The 16,115-nt window shown below is 43.2% G+C and overlaps 1 protein-coding gene and 1 long non-coding RNA gene across 4 annotated transcripts in view; one reads left to right on the top strand and one right to left on the bottom strand.

Moving 5' to 3' along the window:
* Positions 1-2,361: 2,361 nt before the first annotated feature.
* Positions 2,362-9,728, bottom strand: LOC125746756 (uncharacterized). The gene is made up of 3 exons (XR_007399046.1): positions 9,713-9,728; positions 2,952-3,051; positions 2,362-2,570 (listed from the first exon to the last, which is right to left on the bottom strand). It is a non-coding gene; the product is annotated as an uncharacterized LOC125746756 (long non-coding RNA).
* Positions 9,729-9,832: 104 nt separating this feature from the next.
* LOC125746755 (zinc finger matrin-type protein 4-like) overlaps positions 9,833-16,115 on the top strand; it is a 37,548-nt gene continuing 31,265 nt past the window's right edge. For all 3 annotated transcript variants that reach the window (XR_007399045.1, XR_007399044.1, XM_049021137.1), the window contains exon 1: positions 9,833-9,946. Coding sequence is in view for 1 of the 3 variants with exons in the window: in XM_049021137.1 (XP_048877094.1) it covers positions 9,860-9,946 (87 nt within the window). In the remaining 2 variants the exon portion in view is untranslated. The remainder of the gene's footprint in view (positions 9,947-16,115) is intronic.

The following is a 16,115-nucleotide window of genomic DNA, read 5'->3' as shown; positions in this document are numbered from 1 at the left end:
AACGCTTTATATTTTGCAATATGTGTTTTTGTTACAGAGAAGGACACTGTTCTTTCCCACAACTGGTCACAAGGTCTGATTTTGTCAATGAATAGGATGCAGGCACAGCAAGAGGTTCACAGGTCACACAAAAAGCAATTAATCATAGTATGTGGGAGAGTGAAAGGTTATGAAAGTGCGCTGCAAGGGTCTTGAACCCACAACCGCCTATGGCACGACCTTAGACAGACAGCAGCACACATCCTCATTCGGGGGGGAGGGACGAGGTCATCTGTAGTTGACTTGCTTTCATGGAAACATTTTTCAGAGGCCATAAAATGAGGACTTCCTGTTGGGCCTAACCTAACTTCTGCTGCCCGGTTAAATATATCCCCCGGAGGATGGAAACCAGCATTAAAATGTTCATATTTCAGGGAACCGGCTGCATATCTTAAAGGAGGTCCCTGTAATGGACCACATATGTACTCCTACGACAGACTGAGCTATGGCACACTTCATGAGCTCAATTAGATGGTTGTGCAAAGGCTCAAAATCATCCCTGTAGTTTCATCCTGCTGCTGCTCAGACTTTGGCAGTGCAGCATGTCACTGCTGATGGGCCGAGCAATTCTGCCAGGCGGCAGCGCTAATTTATTGGGCGACAGATCGAAGCTGGACTTCATCTACTCCGGACGTCTTTGTCTCCCTCCATCCAAACTGAGCACGCCCCAAAGTGGTTTTGCCCTGGTGGTGCCAGATCTGGATTCAATATGGACCTCAGTCTGCTCAGGTCCAAACTGTTTCATGGAACTCCATGTTATTTATCAGACATTTTCAGATTTAATTTTATTACTGGTTGGAAGGCCATATTTCCTTCTGCCTCAGATGGAGAACTTTCCATTTGCATGGATGAGACTTATTTACAGACCCTGAACATCGCACCCCACCCTCGAACATACGATACAGATTCAGCATTCAACGAATTTCACAGCACATTGATTTTGGGGGAAAAAAACACACATTTTGGGTTACATTTGCCAAAACTATGTCAACAAACTGATTTAATTGAACTCCGGTAGTTAGGAATTGAGTTACTGAGCAGTTAAGATGTGGAAAGGGGAGGAGTCACAGTGTGCCACTAATTAGATACCTGATTACAGGGTTAATAACATGTCTGTTTGCGTGGATAACTGACTAGCTTTATATATATATATATATATATATATATATATATATATATATATATATATATATATATATATATATATATATATATATAGGTAAATTTCAATGGGTCTGTTTATATTGGTGAAATAAGCCAGAGACACATCCATAAACTTGAGGAAACTTAATGTGCAAACACATCAGTATTTGTCTTCCAGAAAGCCCTGGAAATGTTGCCCACATAAGACGTAACTATAAAAGCCCGCTCCAGCGCTCTATATTAACTACATAGCAGAAATTCAGTTTCTACAAGGAATTTTATCCTTGTACCATTTTATCCCTTACGTCCTAAATCGATTCCTTGGTTGACATTGCATAGTGAAGCTAGTTATTTGTCTCCATCTGGTGGCCATAATCGGTACTGACTCTCTGGTAATTGGTTGGCTGCGGAAGTCAGGAGGCTCGAATCTGGAATTTCTTATCTTCTCTGCTAACCCAGAAAGGAGAGGAAATGAAATAACTATAACATTCTGTAGCCGTAAGGTCTAAAAAAACAATTTTGGTTGTACAGTTCACACCCGCTCTTGTTTTATGTCCTTTTAGTTTTTTTTTTACTTTTATTTTTTGCACAGCATTGTTTGTTCTCTTTAAACATCAAGCAGGCCAGGTGCTCGGGACATGAGATTTCATATTTTTAAGGTTATGTTTAACGTCTTAGTAAACTGACAGAATATAATGCGCCCAAGTCATCTGGAGCTTGGCCCAGGTCGTCTAATCTGCCTGAGCACCATCAAACTGAGAACATGTCTGCTGAAACATCTGAGCATATTGCATGTTATCAGGAACGTAGTTTATTACTAATTTACAGAAAAGTAGGCCGTATATTTGAGGGTGGTGGCTCATTTTAACTTGTTTTTAGCAGGTTCTGGGGGATGCAACAGAAGGAGGTGTCGCATGTCACTGTCCGTCTGACCTGAGTGGTTATGTCAGCGGCCAGGTTCATGGGACCCATTTATCATGAACTACAATATGGCAGGGCCGGTGTGTGGTTCTCCTGCTGGGCCCTGTCGGAGCAGACTGAAGACAAGCACACACTGCTGTCCCAGGCCCTGCTTCAATATTAATATTACTCAGCTGTGCACATCTGCACAGTTCACACCAGCACTTATTTCCAGAAAAATATATCATTAAAAAATGTAACATTATAAAGCACCACTGTTTGCCATGACTCAATGTTTGGTTTAGTTCAGTGTTTCTCAAACTGGTCCTCGGCGACCCCCAGACAGTCCATGATTTTGCTCCCTCCGGGAGCTAGGAGATGGTGGCCACCTAGTGGCGTCAAAAAATACAGCAAATGGTTCATGAAGCATCTTCTTGGCCGTCTTTAGCAGGAACGCTTTTAACACATCCAGTGGAACCCAAAGACACCTAAAGCAGGTAGGGATATACTTCCTAAATACTCAGCATGGAGGCACAGAATTATGCTAAAACACATAAAATACAAAGGCATCCAGGCATCACTAAATATAAACAGATTTAAATCAGGTGGTACTGTACTTAGGAGGGATCAGGTTGAATTTAGAACAGGGATTTGAAATCTTTTTGATCAAAGGTCCGCATCTGATTTTTGTTCAAGTCAGAAATCCGGAACAATTTTCAATAACAAAACCACATTGCATGATGAATTAAGTACAGGTCTGATATGTTGTGCATGCGCACCATTTGGTGCTTCTACATTGTACGTTTGTACTTCAAACCATATTAAGCCTTTTTACATAAACCATTTTGGTTCATAAGGTACATTATTACCTGGGTCCGGATTAACTTGTGGTTTGGTCCACATCTGGACTTTGAGAACCGCGGCTGTAGAACATGCAGTGGACACAGTCCATCGCCTTAACGATGCCGCCTATGGAAAACACAAAAGAAACAGAGGTCAAGTAAAATACCTTCACACAAATGTAATGTTTTGTTGGTCCTAATTACTGATGAATATCACAAGAACACAGGGCTGGTGTTGGGTGACAAGAGATTGCAGATATGAGAACAATACTGTGCTATGTTCCTAATTTGTGTGATTGCAGAGCAGAAACTATTGTTATCTGTTACTTTTAATCATCTTCTTATCATTCTTATTCAGCCTGCTGTTTGGCATGCTTCTCCTCCTACAGTTTGTGAGATGCTGACCCCAAACCAACCTTGACTGCTCTGATTTGTGTTTGTGTATAGAGTGTTTGGATACACACACACTCGTTCTCCAGATTCAGATTTTTTTTTGACCATTAGCATATCATGGGATTTTTGAAGCAAAGATTTTCTGACTCCATTTCTGCTTTTGCCTGGACTTGAATGTCCCCAACATGAGCAAAGTTCTAATGAATCTCGGCGAGTGGATCCCCCTTGGGGTAATGAGGTATTGCTTGAGACCCCAACATTCTCAGGAAGTAATGGATTAGCTTTGACTCTAAATCACACCCCTGATCTGAATGAATCCGCACAGGAAGCCCATAATGCACAAAATATTTCTCAACAAATCCTTTAGCTACAACAGAGGCCATCTGATATTTCATTAGAAAGGCCTGGGCATAACAGATAAAGTGATCAGTTACGACGAGCACATTCCCAAATCCTTGTTGGTCTGGCTCAAGGGACAGGAAATCAATGCACGCTAGATCCAGCGGTCCATTAATGGGTGCCTTATTCAATGGTGCCGCTCTCTGAGTCTTGCATGCAATATATCTGCCACAGTATTGGACATACTCTTTAATTTCGGCACCCATCTTTGGCTAGTTGAACCGGTCCTTGATAAGCTCTGATGACTTCTTTGATCCAAATGACCACAGTCATCATGTAGAGATTAAAGCACCATTGGAACATGCATTCTGGGCAAAGAAAGCTGCTACACTTTGGTACCAAATGCTTCTAGCACCACTCTATAGAGTAGACTACTTACCATCTGCAGCCTTGGCCACTCTTTCCTCAACAACATCATCTCCCAATCCCCCACCCGGAACATGAGTAGGTAAATGTCTATTTTTGACTGACCCCTGAACTCGGGTTACAATTGGGTCAGCACCCTGAGCTTTACAAGATCAGAGCTGCTTATCTGTCCCAGGCATCCCACATCCAGGTGTGCTGAAAAAGCACAACAATTAGGGGCTACTCCCTGTAGGACCCCAAATTATTCTTCCCGTTTATCTTGGGTACCTTTTTTCTCTCCACTGAGTACTTGTTTGCAGAGAACCTTAATACTTTCAGAGGAGATCTCCCTCCACTCATTATCACTGAAGAACATGTTAATGTGTCTGCATCAATGTTATTACAGCCCGGATGGTACTGAACGGTAAAATTATAGGTGGACAGAGCAGTGAGCCAGCGATGACCTGTTTGCATTTAGCTTTGCAGTAGCACATATATGAGAGGATTGTTGTCCTCATGTTGCTCTTTACAAATAATCATGGAACTTATTAATTACAGTCCATTTCCAAGAACTCAAGCTGATGGACAGGGTAGTTCTTCTCAGAAGAGCTGAGCTTTCAAATGGCAAGTGTGACCAGCCTCAAACCCTCTGGATACTCCTGATTTAGTACTGCCCCAAGTCAATGGCAGGTGGCATCGATATGCAATACGTAGGGCTTGGTTTGGTCTGCAAAGGCCAAGACAGTTCCATTAATCAGACAATGAATTATTTGCTTGAAGGCTTGGGTGCATGACTCATCCCATTAATTCCCAAAGGGCTCATTTACTTTGAAATATGCCTTCCTGTTCTGAGCTCTAGTAGCTTTCCTCCCCTTGTGGGATGGAGGATAGCCTTTGGTTAGCTCAGTAAGGGGTTGACTATGATGGAGTAGTTCCTTGTAAAACAATGGTGATAGCCTCAAAACCCCAGGAATGACTGTGGAGATGGAAGGTCACTTAGATATTCCCAAGGAGCTACCGCCTCGACCTTTGATGGATCTGTGGCAATGCCATATTCCAACACAATATGAACAATATATGTCACCTGTGACTGCCGGAACTGGCAGTTGTCTATATAAAGTTTCAAGTCATTCTCCTCCAGTTGGTCCACAACTTTAAAAGGATGTTCCATGTGCTGTTCTAATGTCCTTTCAAAAACAGATCATCTACTTTAAGTACACAACCACCTCCAAGAGGTGCATGTTGCCTACTGCCTTCTCCAAGTCTTTGGAATGTCACAGGAGCCCCTATAACACCCTGCGGCATCTTCTCAAACTGGTAAAAAAAAACCCAACAGGCAGATAAAAGCTGACTCCCAGTCAGGAAGTTCAGGATCCAGTTGCAGAGGAAGGTGTTCGGGCCCAGTAGTCTCAGCTTTCCTATCAGATGCTGAGAAATTGTTTTGAATGCTGAACTGAAATCTGTGAACAGCATTTTCACATAAGTGTACCTTTCGCCCAGGTGGGTGAGGGCCAGGTGAAGGGTGGTGGTGATGGCATTGTCTGTTGAGTGGTTGGGACGATATGTAAACTGAGGGGGGTCTATTGAAGTAGGAAGCTGTGATTTTTATGTATTTTGAGCCCCTCAAAGCACTTCGTGATGATCGGTGTGAATGCGACAGGATGGTAATTAAGGCATGACACTGAAGACTTCTTTGGCCCGGGGATGATGGTGGTGGCTTTATAGCATATTGGATTGTCAGTGGTGCTCAAAGAGATATTGAAGATATCTGCGAGGATATCTGCCAGCTGGTCTGCACGTCACCTGAGCACACGAGTCTTTTGTGGATTGACTCTGAGAAAAGTTCTCCTCGCATCAGCTGTGGTCAGACTGAGCACCTGGTCATCAGGGGGCAGGGAGGTCGCCCTTTCTGCTATGTCATTCTGTGCTTAAAACCTTGTGTAGAAGTGGTTCACTGCTTCTGGAAGGGAGGCCTTACCGTCAGAGACAGGTGGAGATGTCCTGCAGTTGGTGATGGCCTGGACATCACCAATTTGGGGTCCTTGTGCAATTAGCTTGCAGTCATTGCTTCACTGACACTAGGTTCAGGTTTGAGCATATTTCAGCAGGTTCAACCAAACTATGTTCTGTGCACTTAACTTTAAACTCGCACAGCCTCATTCAAAGAGAATGTAAGAAAAAAAAATATATATACAATAATATTACTACAGGCTACATTGGGATTCATGAGGTCCTCAATGTACTCTTTCCACGGCTAAATCCTGTGCTCCACAGTGCTCCATCCCTGCTGCAAATTCCATAACCTAACCAAGCTCGGAAACCTGCCTTCTTCAGCTTGACGCCTCCCATTACTGCTGGTATCCACCAATGGGTTCCCAACTTGGCATCGCAACAGGCAGCAGCAATCTTACGGCCATAGCCCTGCATAGCCACTTTAATTGCCCAGTGTCAGAAAGCTCAGCCTCAGTATATTCACAGATCAGATGATATGCATACAAATTCTACCCCCGATCTATAGCATAGGGTGCTCTGGTTCCAGGTACACTTATGAACGCTCTTATTTTCAAACCTGGTGTTTGTTTTGGACAAACCCTGGCTTGCAGAGAAGTCCAATAACAGAACACTGCTCGGGTTCAGATTCGTTCCTCCCAATCACACCCATCCAGGTTTCACTGTCACTACCCATGAGAGTGTTAAAGTCCCCCAGTAGAACAAAGGAGTCCACATAGGAGATGCCTTGCAGCAACCCATCCAAGATCTCCAAGAAGGCCGGATACTCTGAGTTGATGTTTGGTTCATACACACACAACAGTCAGAGGTCCTTCCCGAACTTGAAGTCGAAGAGAGACAGCCTTCTCGTTCAATGGGTTGAACTCCCCCGTATTGGCAACGCACTGGGGGGCTATCAGTAAATGCATACCTGCCCACCACCCTCTCCAGGTGTCTGGTTCCAGAGCTCGAACCATGTGCCTAGATGAGCCTGAATATATCTAGACAGTATTTCTCTACCTCCTGCACCAGCTCAGGCTCCTTTCCCACCAGAGAGGTTACAGTCTATGTCCCTCTTTCATCCATCCATTTTCTAAACCACTTATCCTACTGGGTCGCGGGGGGTCTGGAGCCTATCCCGGAAGCAATGGGCACGAGGCAGGGAACAACCCAGGATGGGGGGCCAGCCCATCGCAGGGCACACTGACACACCATTCACTCACACATGCACACCTATGGGCAATTAAGCAACTCCAATTAGCCTCAGCATGTTTTTGGACTGTGGGGGGAAACCGGAGTACCCGGAGGAAACCTCAGGATGACATGGGGAGAACATGAAAACTCCGCACACATGTGACCCAGGCGGAGACTCGAACCCGGGTTCCAGAGGTGTGAGGCAACAGTGCTAACCACTGCATCACCATCTGAGCTAACCACTTTGAAAGGGCAACTGTAGGCAATTTTAGCCAGAGTGTCATGCCCGGCTCGTCCGCTCCTCGTGTGTGCCACGCCCCCTGATTATCCACGTGTGCTTCCCCGATCTTGCCCAGCTGTGTCCGATTATTTTCGCCCAGTCTTGTCTATTTGAGTCCACGTCTTGCCCTGCCTTGTTGGCCGTTATTCATCTTAGTCGATGTTAGTGCTAGTGATCTGGTCCGTTCCATTCCGTTCTGTTCCATCCTGCCCTGCCCTGCCCTGCCCTGCCCTGCCCTGCCCTGCCCTGCCCCACAATAAATCCCCAGTTTCCCCTGACTTTCGCCTGCCTGATCCTTCCTGTCAGCCTGCCCGTCGCACACCCGCCATCCTGACACAGAGTATCACCTTTACTGTTTCAAAAAATGCCCACGGATGTTTTATGACCTCAGAGAGTGATTTTACATCTCAGTCAGTGGACGGCACCATTTTTACAGCAGTGCTCCTGTCACTGCACTGGGGTCCTGGAATCAACACTCCACCCGATGGGGTAACCTGTTGACCACACCAGCACCTCTTCCAGCAGCAACCCAGCTTTCATAGTTGGTCTCCCATCCAAGTACTGCCCAGGCTAGAACCTACTTTGCTTCATGTGGATTACCTACCCCCAAACTGCAGGAGGTATGGCTGCAGGAGCTACATGATGAAGTCAATACCCTTTGGCTCTGTGTACTGCCCTCACCTACTGAAACCAATGGAGGTCCACAGACCTAATTTACTTCTTTCCTTGTATCATTCAGCACCAACGATTAAGTTTCCCTGGCTGTGTGCTGAATTACAAACATAAAATACGAAGTACTCGTACCTTGATTCACCCTAAACATTTTGGACTGACAGCATAATATGTTTAATAAGATTTCATTATTTTATATATTTTTGGGGTAATACGGTAGATTTGTTTACCATTTGATTAATTGCTGTTGATCATTACCTTTCGTAATACTGCCACGCGGAAATTGCATCACAGGGAATAATGTGTTAAAATGATATTTAACCCTGAGCAAGATTCAAGCAAGACCAGGAATGTGGATATTCCACATAAAGTAGAACTTCCTACTCAGACGATAACTTTTTTTTTATATATATCAAGGTCCCACATAACACGTTCACAGTGTAAGAATTGGTCGGAAGGTGGCGCCAACGATTTGGCTGCAATAACAACCGACGCAAAATCTCCGCGGTGCGCCAAGCATCCGACGACCTCTGCAATGTAAGAGTTGTGAGCTGAATTTTTAAAAGCATTACCTTCTTTAGTTCGGGTATGCCGTGCTTCTTATTGGTCTTTGTGAGCTGATATAATATTTTCCACAATCGCGTTGAGAATCGATTTCTTACATTTCACTTTAGAATGGAGGATAAGATCAACATTTTATAATACCAAAGGGGCAAACAGAAATAACAATAATACAGGCTTACGTTTGCAAAATATTATATTTGAGAGTTTAATGCGTAATTATACTGTAAACCCTATTAAAATTTTGCAGAATTGCAAAAACACTTGTTCGGTGTTTCTGTTGTATCACACTGCATTATACTGTGCTTGTTTCATTTTTATCCAACCATACCTTTTAATAATATACAAAAACATATCAAAAACCGCGAGAACAAACACTTGGCATAATACGACTTATTTAATTATACTGTAGAAATAATAGATAATTCAAAGTTTTATTTTATTGAAAATTCTGTTTTTGTTTTTTCCTCCAACGAAGGCTTAGAAACCCAAGACATTCTTTCTAGTACAGCTCCTAGCAGTCCTGGGAAGCATGGATTTGCACTGTTAAATGCGCGCGCAACTGATCTGCGTAGATCGCTTCATATGGAAAATTGCCTCCCCCCCCACCCCCATACTCATTAATAGTACATTCAACGCGCATGACCAAGCCCTACTTTGACCTAGAAAGTGATCTTGGCTTGTATGCGTATCTGAATCAATCGAGGCCTCCAAAAAGCGAAATCAAAGTTAATCAAAAAGGCTAATTTTTATTTACAATAATGGGGAAGGGAATAAACGACATAAATGTCAACATTAACGCAAAAAAAAACCAAACTAAGCTCATTTGAGGAAAAGAGTGTCCGACTATTAACAGCAAATCCCAATAACTGTAATACATAAAATGCAAAAAATATATAGCTTACAGTAGAGACTGGTGCCACGAATACACCTGTACGGTCACTCACCGACCTACCTGCTGTAGACTCTGGCGCGCAGCGGTGGTCTATTACAATTCAGCAGCCAATGACATTGCAGCGGGGCGGAGCCACGGCAGTACTACAGTACTGCGGGCTCCCTCGGTACATCTGTATGAAACACACGCTGGAAGTCAAGGCGGTCAATGGATTACACAGTGTCCCTTCAAGTGCAGCATCAGCTGACGGTATTCCCCAACAGCTTGTACCACGGCTACAGTTTGGAGTTACAGGTATGATTCGTTCTTGCCTAAGTCTTCTAACACATCACCTAACACATCACTAATGTTTGCAGTTAATAATATTTAAACTGTCATCCTTCTACCAACTCAAGGGGGACAAGAAATAATATTGATGTATTAGCCTTCTCACTGTGCCTGTCATTCAGTTTTCATGTGAAAATGAACTTTCTAAACAAATGTTTGTGTTTTTTGGGCAGATACTTGTTACGTATTCTGTGATACATATAGTAAACACAATAAACAGACAACATTCAAGGACTGAAATCAAGAAGTTAGCTCCAACTGATAATTATCATCTAACACGAGGTGCACCTAGGACGCTTTTTTCCTTCTTATCTTCAGTTACGCTCGGGGATGTACACTAAACGCATATTAATATGATGCCCACCGGGTGCGCATCTAAATTCCACACTCGTGTGAAGCCCTCGGTTTAAAGTACTTAACACTGAGCTGTACGTGTGAGCTGGTTAGTGCTTACTGGCAGTACAAGCGGTGATCTTAGTAGTTTACGGAGGTTACGATCACGGTAGGTAGAGCGCACATGCGTCATGTTCGTACGCACGAGTTAGCGTTTAGTTATTTACGGGGCTTCCGTTAGTCATCAGTGATATTTTGACGTAGATTTGTGAGTAAATGGTCGAAAAGGCTTTGTTTTATACAGAGGAAATCACTGGAAATTATCCAGATGTATTCTGTATTAAAATCAATGTAGCCTGTTATTTAATGATAATTGGACAGCCAAGACAGTGGATGTGTATACTTGCGTATTAGAGGTTACTGGACGGCTGTGATCTGTCGCACGTATAACATCAAATTCATGTCAGTAACCTGTTCCGCGTTTAAAATAGGGGCCATAAGTATTTGCTGTCAGGAGATGCTGAGGTTTCCTTCTTTATATTCCGCCCGACCTTCTCTAAGCACCTGAGGACACGCCGCCTGCAGATTGTCCTGTGTGACCTAAATAAAATGTTTCAGTCTTCAGATCGCAGGCGGGTCACGAGTTTAACGAAGATGACAGACTGTGGCGGGTTTTTCATCGCGTAAATCACCTTGGACCGTGCGCCTCTCACTACTGCCCATAAACCGAAGAAAATCACGTTCACCTGCTGTGGGACAGATGACCTCAGCCGGGGAACTCGATTTACTTCTCTCAATATCTATACGCTCAAATACATGAGTTATAAGCCATTATAATCGACACTAGGCGACAAAGTACAAGTTTATACTTTAAATGATGAAGGGTGAAAAATGACCTCTCGCTATTTACGTAGTATATATTTTTGCAGGCGAATCATTTCGATATCTCAATCTTCAGCTGTGCCGTACGATGAATGCTTAGTCAAAGCTTATACCCCTGGAGAAAAAAAGTTTCAAGCTATTTTTGCGCTTTTTGAGTTTTCCTGCCAACACCGGTCAGGTTATTAGCTGTATTTGCAGTTGCGAGCTGACTCCTCATTCTCCGCCAACTGGTCCGACAGCGTGATGCTCAATTTAGAGTCGGAGCTCCGAACTGTACACTATATGGTTTTGCGGAGGGGTTAGTTAATTTTCTGGAATAAGCTATATTTTTCAGTTTTCATGTTAAAGCATTCTATTTGCATTTGGGAAAATGGAAACGGGTAAACTTATAAATCGTCGATCGACCTGCCCTTCGAAGACCGTTTTACTGGAGGTAATCAGGTCCGCGAAAATCAAAGGGTTGGGAACCGATATTTTAGGGGAGCGTTTCAAGTGAGGCACTAAAATCTACACGATAACAGCGCGCCCTGGGATCCCAGACGTGTGCTGTCAGTGTTACTCGAATGGCTGTCGAGTTTCTTCTTTAAAAACCTCCAGATATTGTGCTCCCAACTTGCTAGACTGCTATATGTGCGTTAGGAGACAGAAGTTTCCAAATGTTGTAAATGGCTGGTACTATCTATGCTCACAGTCCCGTCACCCAGGGACGTTTAGGGGCATTAGGGGGTCTTGACAAACCACCACCTTTTAAGTTTAAACCGAGTTAAAGTGTCTTTAAGGACAGAGAAATATAACAGCCACTTATGCAAAGCTTGCTCTTTTTTTAGAGCTAGGTATGAGCGTGGAACATTTGTTGGTTGTTGTGATAATATTTTAAAGCTGTGCTGAAAAAAAAATATCTGACTCACTTGTTCATCACTTTGAACAAAAGCTTCTGCTAAGTAAATCTTTCAAACAAAACAAGAACCTAATAAGATAACTATTCAAATTAGGAGACAAAGTGCATTCTGGGAAAACGGAGTGGTGTGGGCTAACAGATGTTCTTGGGATAGGTCTTGAGATAGTTCTTGAAGGTGGAGAGGGAACCTGATGACCGGACATGGCTTAGTTCTGTTTATTGCGATAAGATTGCCTGTGACTTTTCTGGCTTTTGCATATGCCTAGTAATGTGACTGGATGACATAAGGTCTTCTATGAGATCCCAGAAATTCTGCTGTACCCTGAGAGAAAAGCCTTAAGTCTTAATTCAGACCAACAACAGCCAATGAAAGATGAAAATGTCGGTTCTTGTCTATAAACTGAAATGTGCTGGTGAGCGCACACTACAGACATAAGCACGGTATGAAGTAAAGGCTAGTCGTGCAGTATATTCTGTGGAAAACTGCTTAGGAGCCTTTAAAAGTCTTTCAAATTCTGCAATAAAGCCCTAGTGTAAAGTGTAAAGACCCACTCTTCACACATTATGTGATCTGCCCACTGTGGACAGCCCATAATAGTGTGTTTATTGATTTTTTGAAAGGACTTTTCGATGACGGTTAATGGTGTTTCACTCTAGGTAGCTTTGTGTGTTTATCCTCTGGAGATGGCGTCATCATGAGCATAGCCTAGCTGTTCTCAGCAGGGAAGCCAACCATGCAGGGAAAATTTAATAACCCCATTTAACCAGAGCCCATTGCTCTTCCTGCCAGACCTCAGTGTGTCTGTGTGGTGATCTTGAGAATTACAGACGGGTTAAGAAAATTAGCATGCTTGATGCTCAGATCGTCTTCCAAATCGATAGCGATAAAGTGTATCAATTTGCCACTGGGTTGATGGTGACACAACTGGGCTCAAATAGTTTGCAGAAACCAGATTAATTGTAGGATTAGTCAAAGACAAGGATACAAAGCACCCAAAACCCGACTGTCCTACGTATACTACAGGGTTTTTCACCCGACGGTTCCTGGGTCTGTTGGACAAGTTGCTGCATGAATCAGATAAATGCTGGTAGGACTCTGGAACAGTGTGAAAGGGCTATGGGGTGTTAGGGTGTAACGTCCATGTTAACGATACTGCTATGTGCCATGTCTCCTCACACTGAATCACCTAACTTCATGGTTTACATATTCTGGCGTCCATAGTACATATATGTGCATGTGTATGTGTGAATAGATGGATGATGAATTCTCAGGGCAGTTGTGCTTTAATTGTGAAGTGTTACATAAAAGGAAGTTTGGCTATTGTGTCTTGCCGGACGGTGGAGGCTGTTCCCTCTTTGGCAATGAAATAAATGTCCTGCCGTTTCTGGACTGAGAAGCCATCTCTTGGTCCTTTCCTTATGTATATAGACATCGTTTTTGGTGTTACTTATATATATATATATATATATATATATATATATATATATATATATATATATATATATATATATATATATATATGTGTGTGTGTGTGTGTGTCTCCCTTCACATTGTGCTCTTGTGTGTGTGTATTGTCTGATCTTTCATTTTGGCTTGCTTTCTTTATATTTACAATAAACAAACAAAAAAACGTCTATAATTTGCCCAGGTTTGTGATGAGATGAGGAGCCAGAAGCCAATCAAAAACCAGAACGCAGCATTTAAAGACAAAACTAAAACAGACAAGAGGGTCACACAGGATGCTCAGAATCGTCAAGGCTGGGCCTCAGGCAGTGCCTGCTGCTCAGTGTATACTGAGCCTGGGATGTCTTAAGGACCATGTCCCATGCTTTCCAGGTGAATCAGATGCAACATGTATTTCCATGTAGTCAATGACTTATTTTATGGACTTAGAGAAAAGATAGACACCGAATGATTTGTCCCAGAAGGGAACTGCTAACATTGCTTTGAATGAGGCCCTTTTTGTAAAAAAAAAAAATGTTTGTAAAAAAATGTCATGACTAGTACAGAGAGTTTAGTTAAAACACATTCAATGGCTTTCACAACAAACAGGGCACCTGAAGTCCAGAACAGGACATCTGAACTAGACTATCCTTCCACAGTGCCACCTTTTCTGTCCAGTACATTGCAGGACACACTTAACCAGCAAGACCTGGGTCTCCTGGCTGCATAGGTCAGTCCACTTCTCCAGGATAAACAGACTTCGTGAAGCAGAATGTTCGGTGTAACATCCCCTGAATTACACGGTAAATATCCCACAGTTTTCTGTGTAAGCAGCAGCTGTATGTGTGTTTAGTCACTGTGTCTTACGTTAGGACTTTGCTGGAGGTTATCATCAGACTGTCATGCCATGCTGGGTCTCCACAAGCCTCTCTAAGCAGTGAATCACAATTAAATTGGGCCAGGGTGGCTTTCTCGTGTAGGCGGGTCATGAAGTAAATCTTGCCATCATGTCTCCTGCCACAAGGCGTTGACACTGACGCGTTATTGGTGTCTAGCCTCTCGTGCTCAAATTAATGGTTATATTGATATCGAATGCATGTTGACGAACGCTCGTATGGCAAGTGACCACGCCCACTCCAGATGGCCTGGTACGACGTCCCGACTGGCGGAAAATGCCGGCGGGTCGTCACAGGCTCCCCCTCGGTGAGTGACTCATACCTGGAGTGGAGCCAGCCTTTCCGTTTACAGCGCTAACTTACCCCTACCTTCTCACAGCACTCCTGTAATTTGCTTATCGTCCCTCCGATACCCTTCACTTCTTCAACCCCGCCCAGATATTTTGGTCTGGCAGGGGCTGGGTTTGCAGAGATCCATGGCAGAAATCATAGCGTAAAATCAGCTGGGCCAGTCCCATGACAATTCGCTTGGCCATAAAATCACTCGGCTGCATATTTCTTTTTATCAGTATTTAATAACCTGTGGTGTTACTAAGAAAGAGCATGAAAAATCTATTTGTCTCTCAACAGCACTTTTATGCCGATGGATCTAACCACGCATACACATGCCTGTCAGACACAATCATATTATTGTATTGTATCGCTCGCTGTGAACGCTGATTGGCTGGGCCTGAGTTCCATGTGGGTGGGCCCAAGATCACCCTGGCCGCCCGTGGTAGGCAGATACAAACAGATAGACTTTAGAAACATGGAGATTTCCCTCTCTTTCAGACAGGTACAGTTTCTTGCTCCAACACATTGGCTGTATTTTCTAAAATCAGCAGCTCCCATCCCTTTCTTCCCACCCTAAATGATGCTAAATGGTCTAAAAGTTCTTTGTAACTGATGCCTGATGTTACTCTAGCGATAAACACTGACTTACTGCACTGCTTGTAGTACTTTTCTAGCTCGCTCACAAAGTATAGACACTATCCTGTGCGTGGCATTTAAACACCGGTTCAAACATATCTGGAAATAGGAGGTATCTGTTATTTTAGTGTGGTAATAAAATAACACAGAATAGCATCTCTCAGGATAAGCCAGCTCTCTGGAAATTTTATGAGAACTTTCCTCTTCCCAGCACTATAAATATTTTTCTTGATGTGCCTAAAATGGTATTTTCGGATGCCTCTTACAGCCTGCCGTCTGTAACAATGTCCTGCATGTGTCAGAATTTTCTTTTTGCATTGTTTTGTGTGTGTGGGTTATGTTTATAGTATAATGAAATAAAAACCTGTTTTAAGGTCCCCACAAAGATCTGTGAATGCAATCAAAAAATATGTATGTCAGTGCTCAAAGTGCCCAGAGCTGTCTGTACTTCAAATACTGTTGTCTTCACGTTCCCCCACATATATTGTGTATGGTTTTTTTTACACATGTAAATAACTTGCAAAATCAACTCTGGCAAACAGTCTGTCAAACAGTCCTTTGTGTAATTAACTTAAGGAAGTCATATAATAAGCCGGGGGGCAATCTTATCCGTAAAGGGCCGGTGTGTATGCAGGTTTTTGGGGTAACCTTTAGGTCAGCTGTTCAAACCCAGGTGTGAGGACTCCTCAGCCAATCAGTCCTCTAATTAGTGAC

The sequence above is a fragment of the Brienomyrus brachyistius genome, chromosome 7 (assembly GCF_023856365.1).
Source record: "Brienomyrus brachyistius isolate T26 chromosome 7, BBRACH_0.4, whole genome shotgun sequence".
NCBI lineage: Eukaryota > Metazoa > Chordata > Actinopteri > Osteoglossiformes > Mormyridae > Brienomyrus > Brienomyrus brachyistius.
The sequence above is the reverse complement of the archived record's forward strand: the minus strand, read 5'-3'. Positions and strand labels throughout refer to the sequence as shown.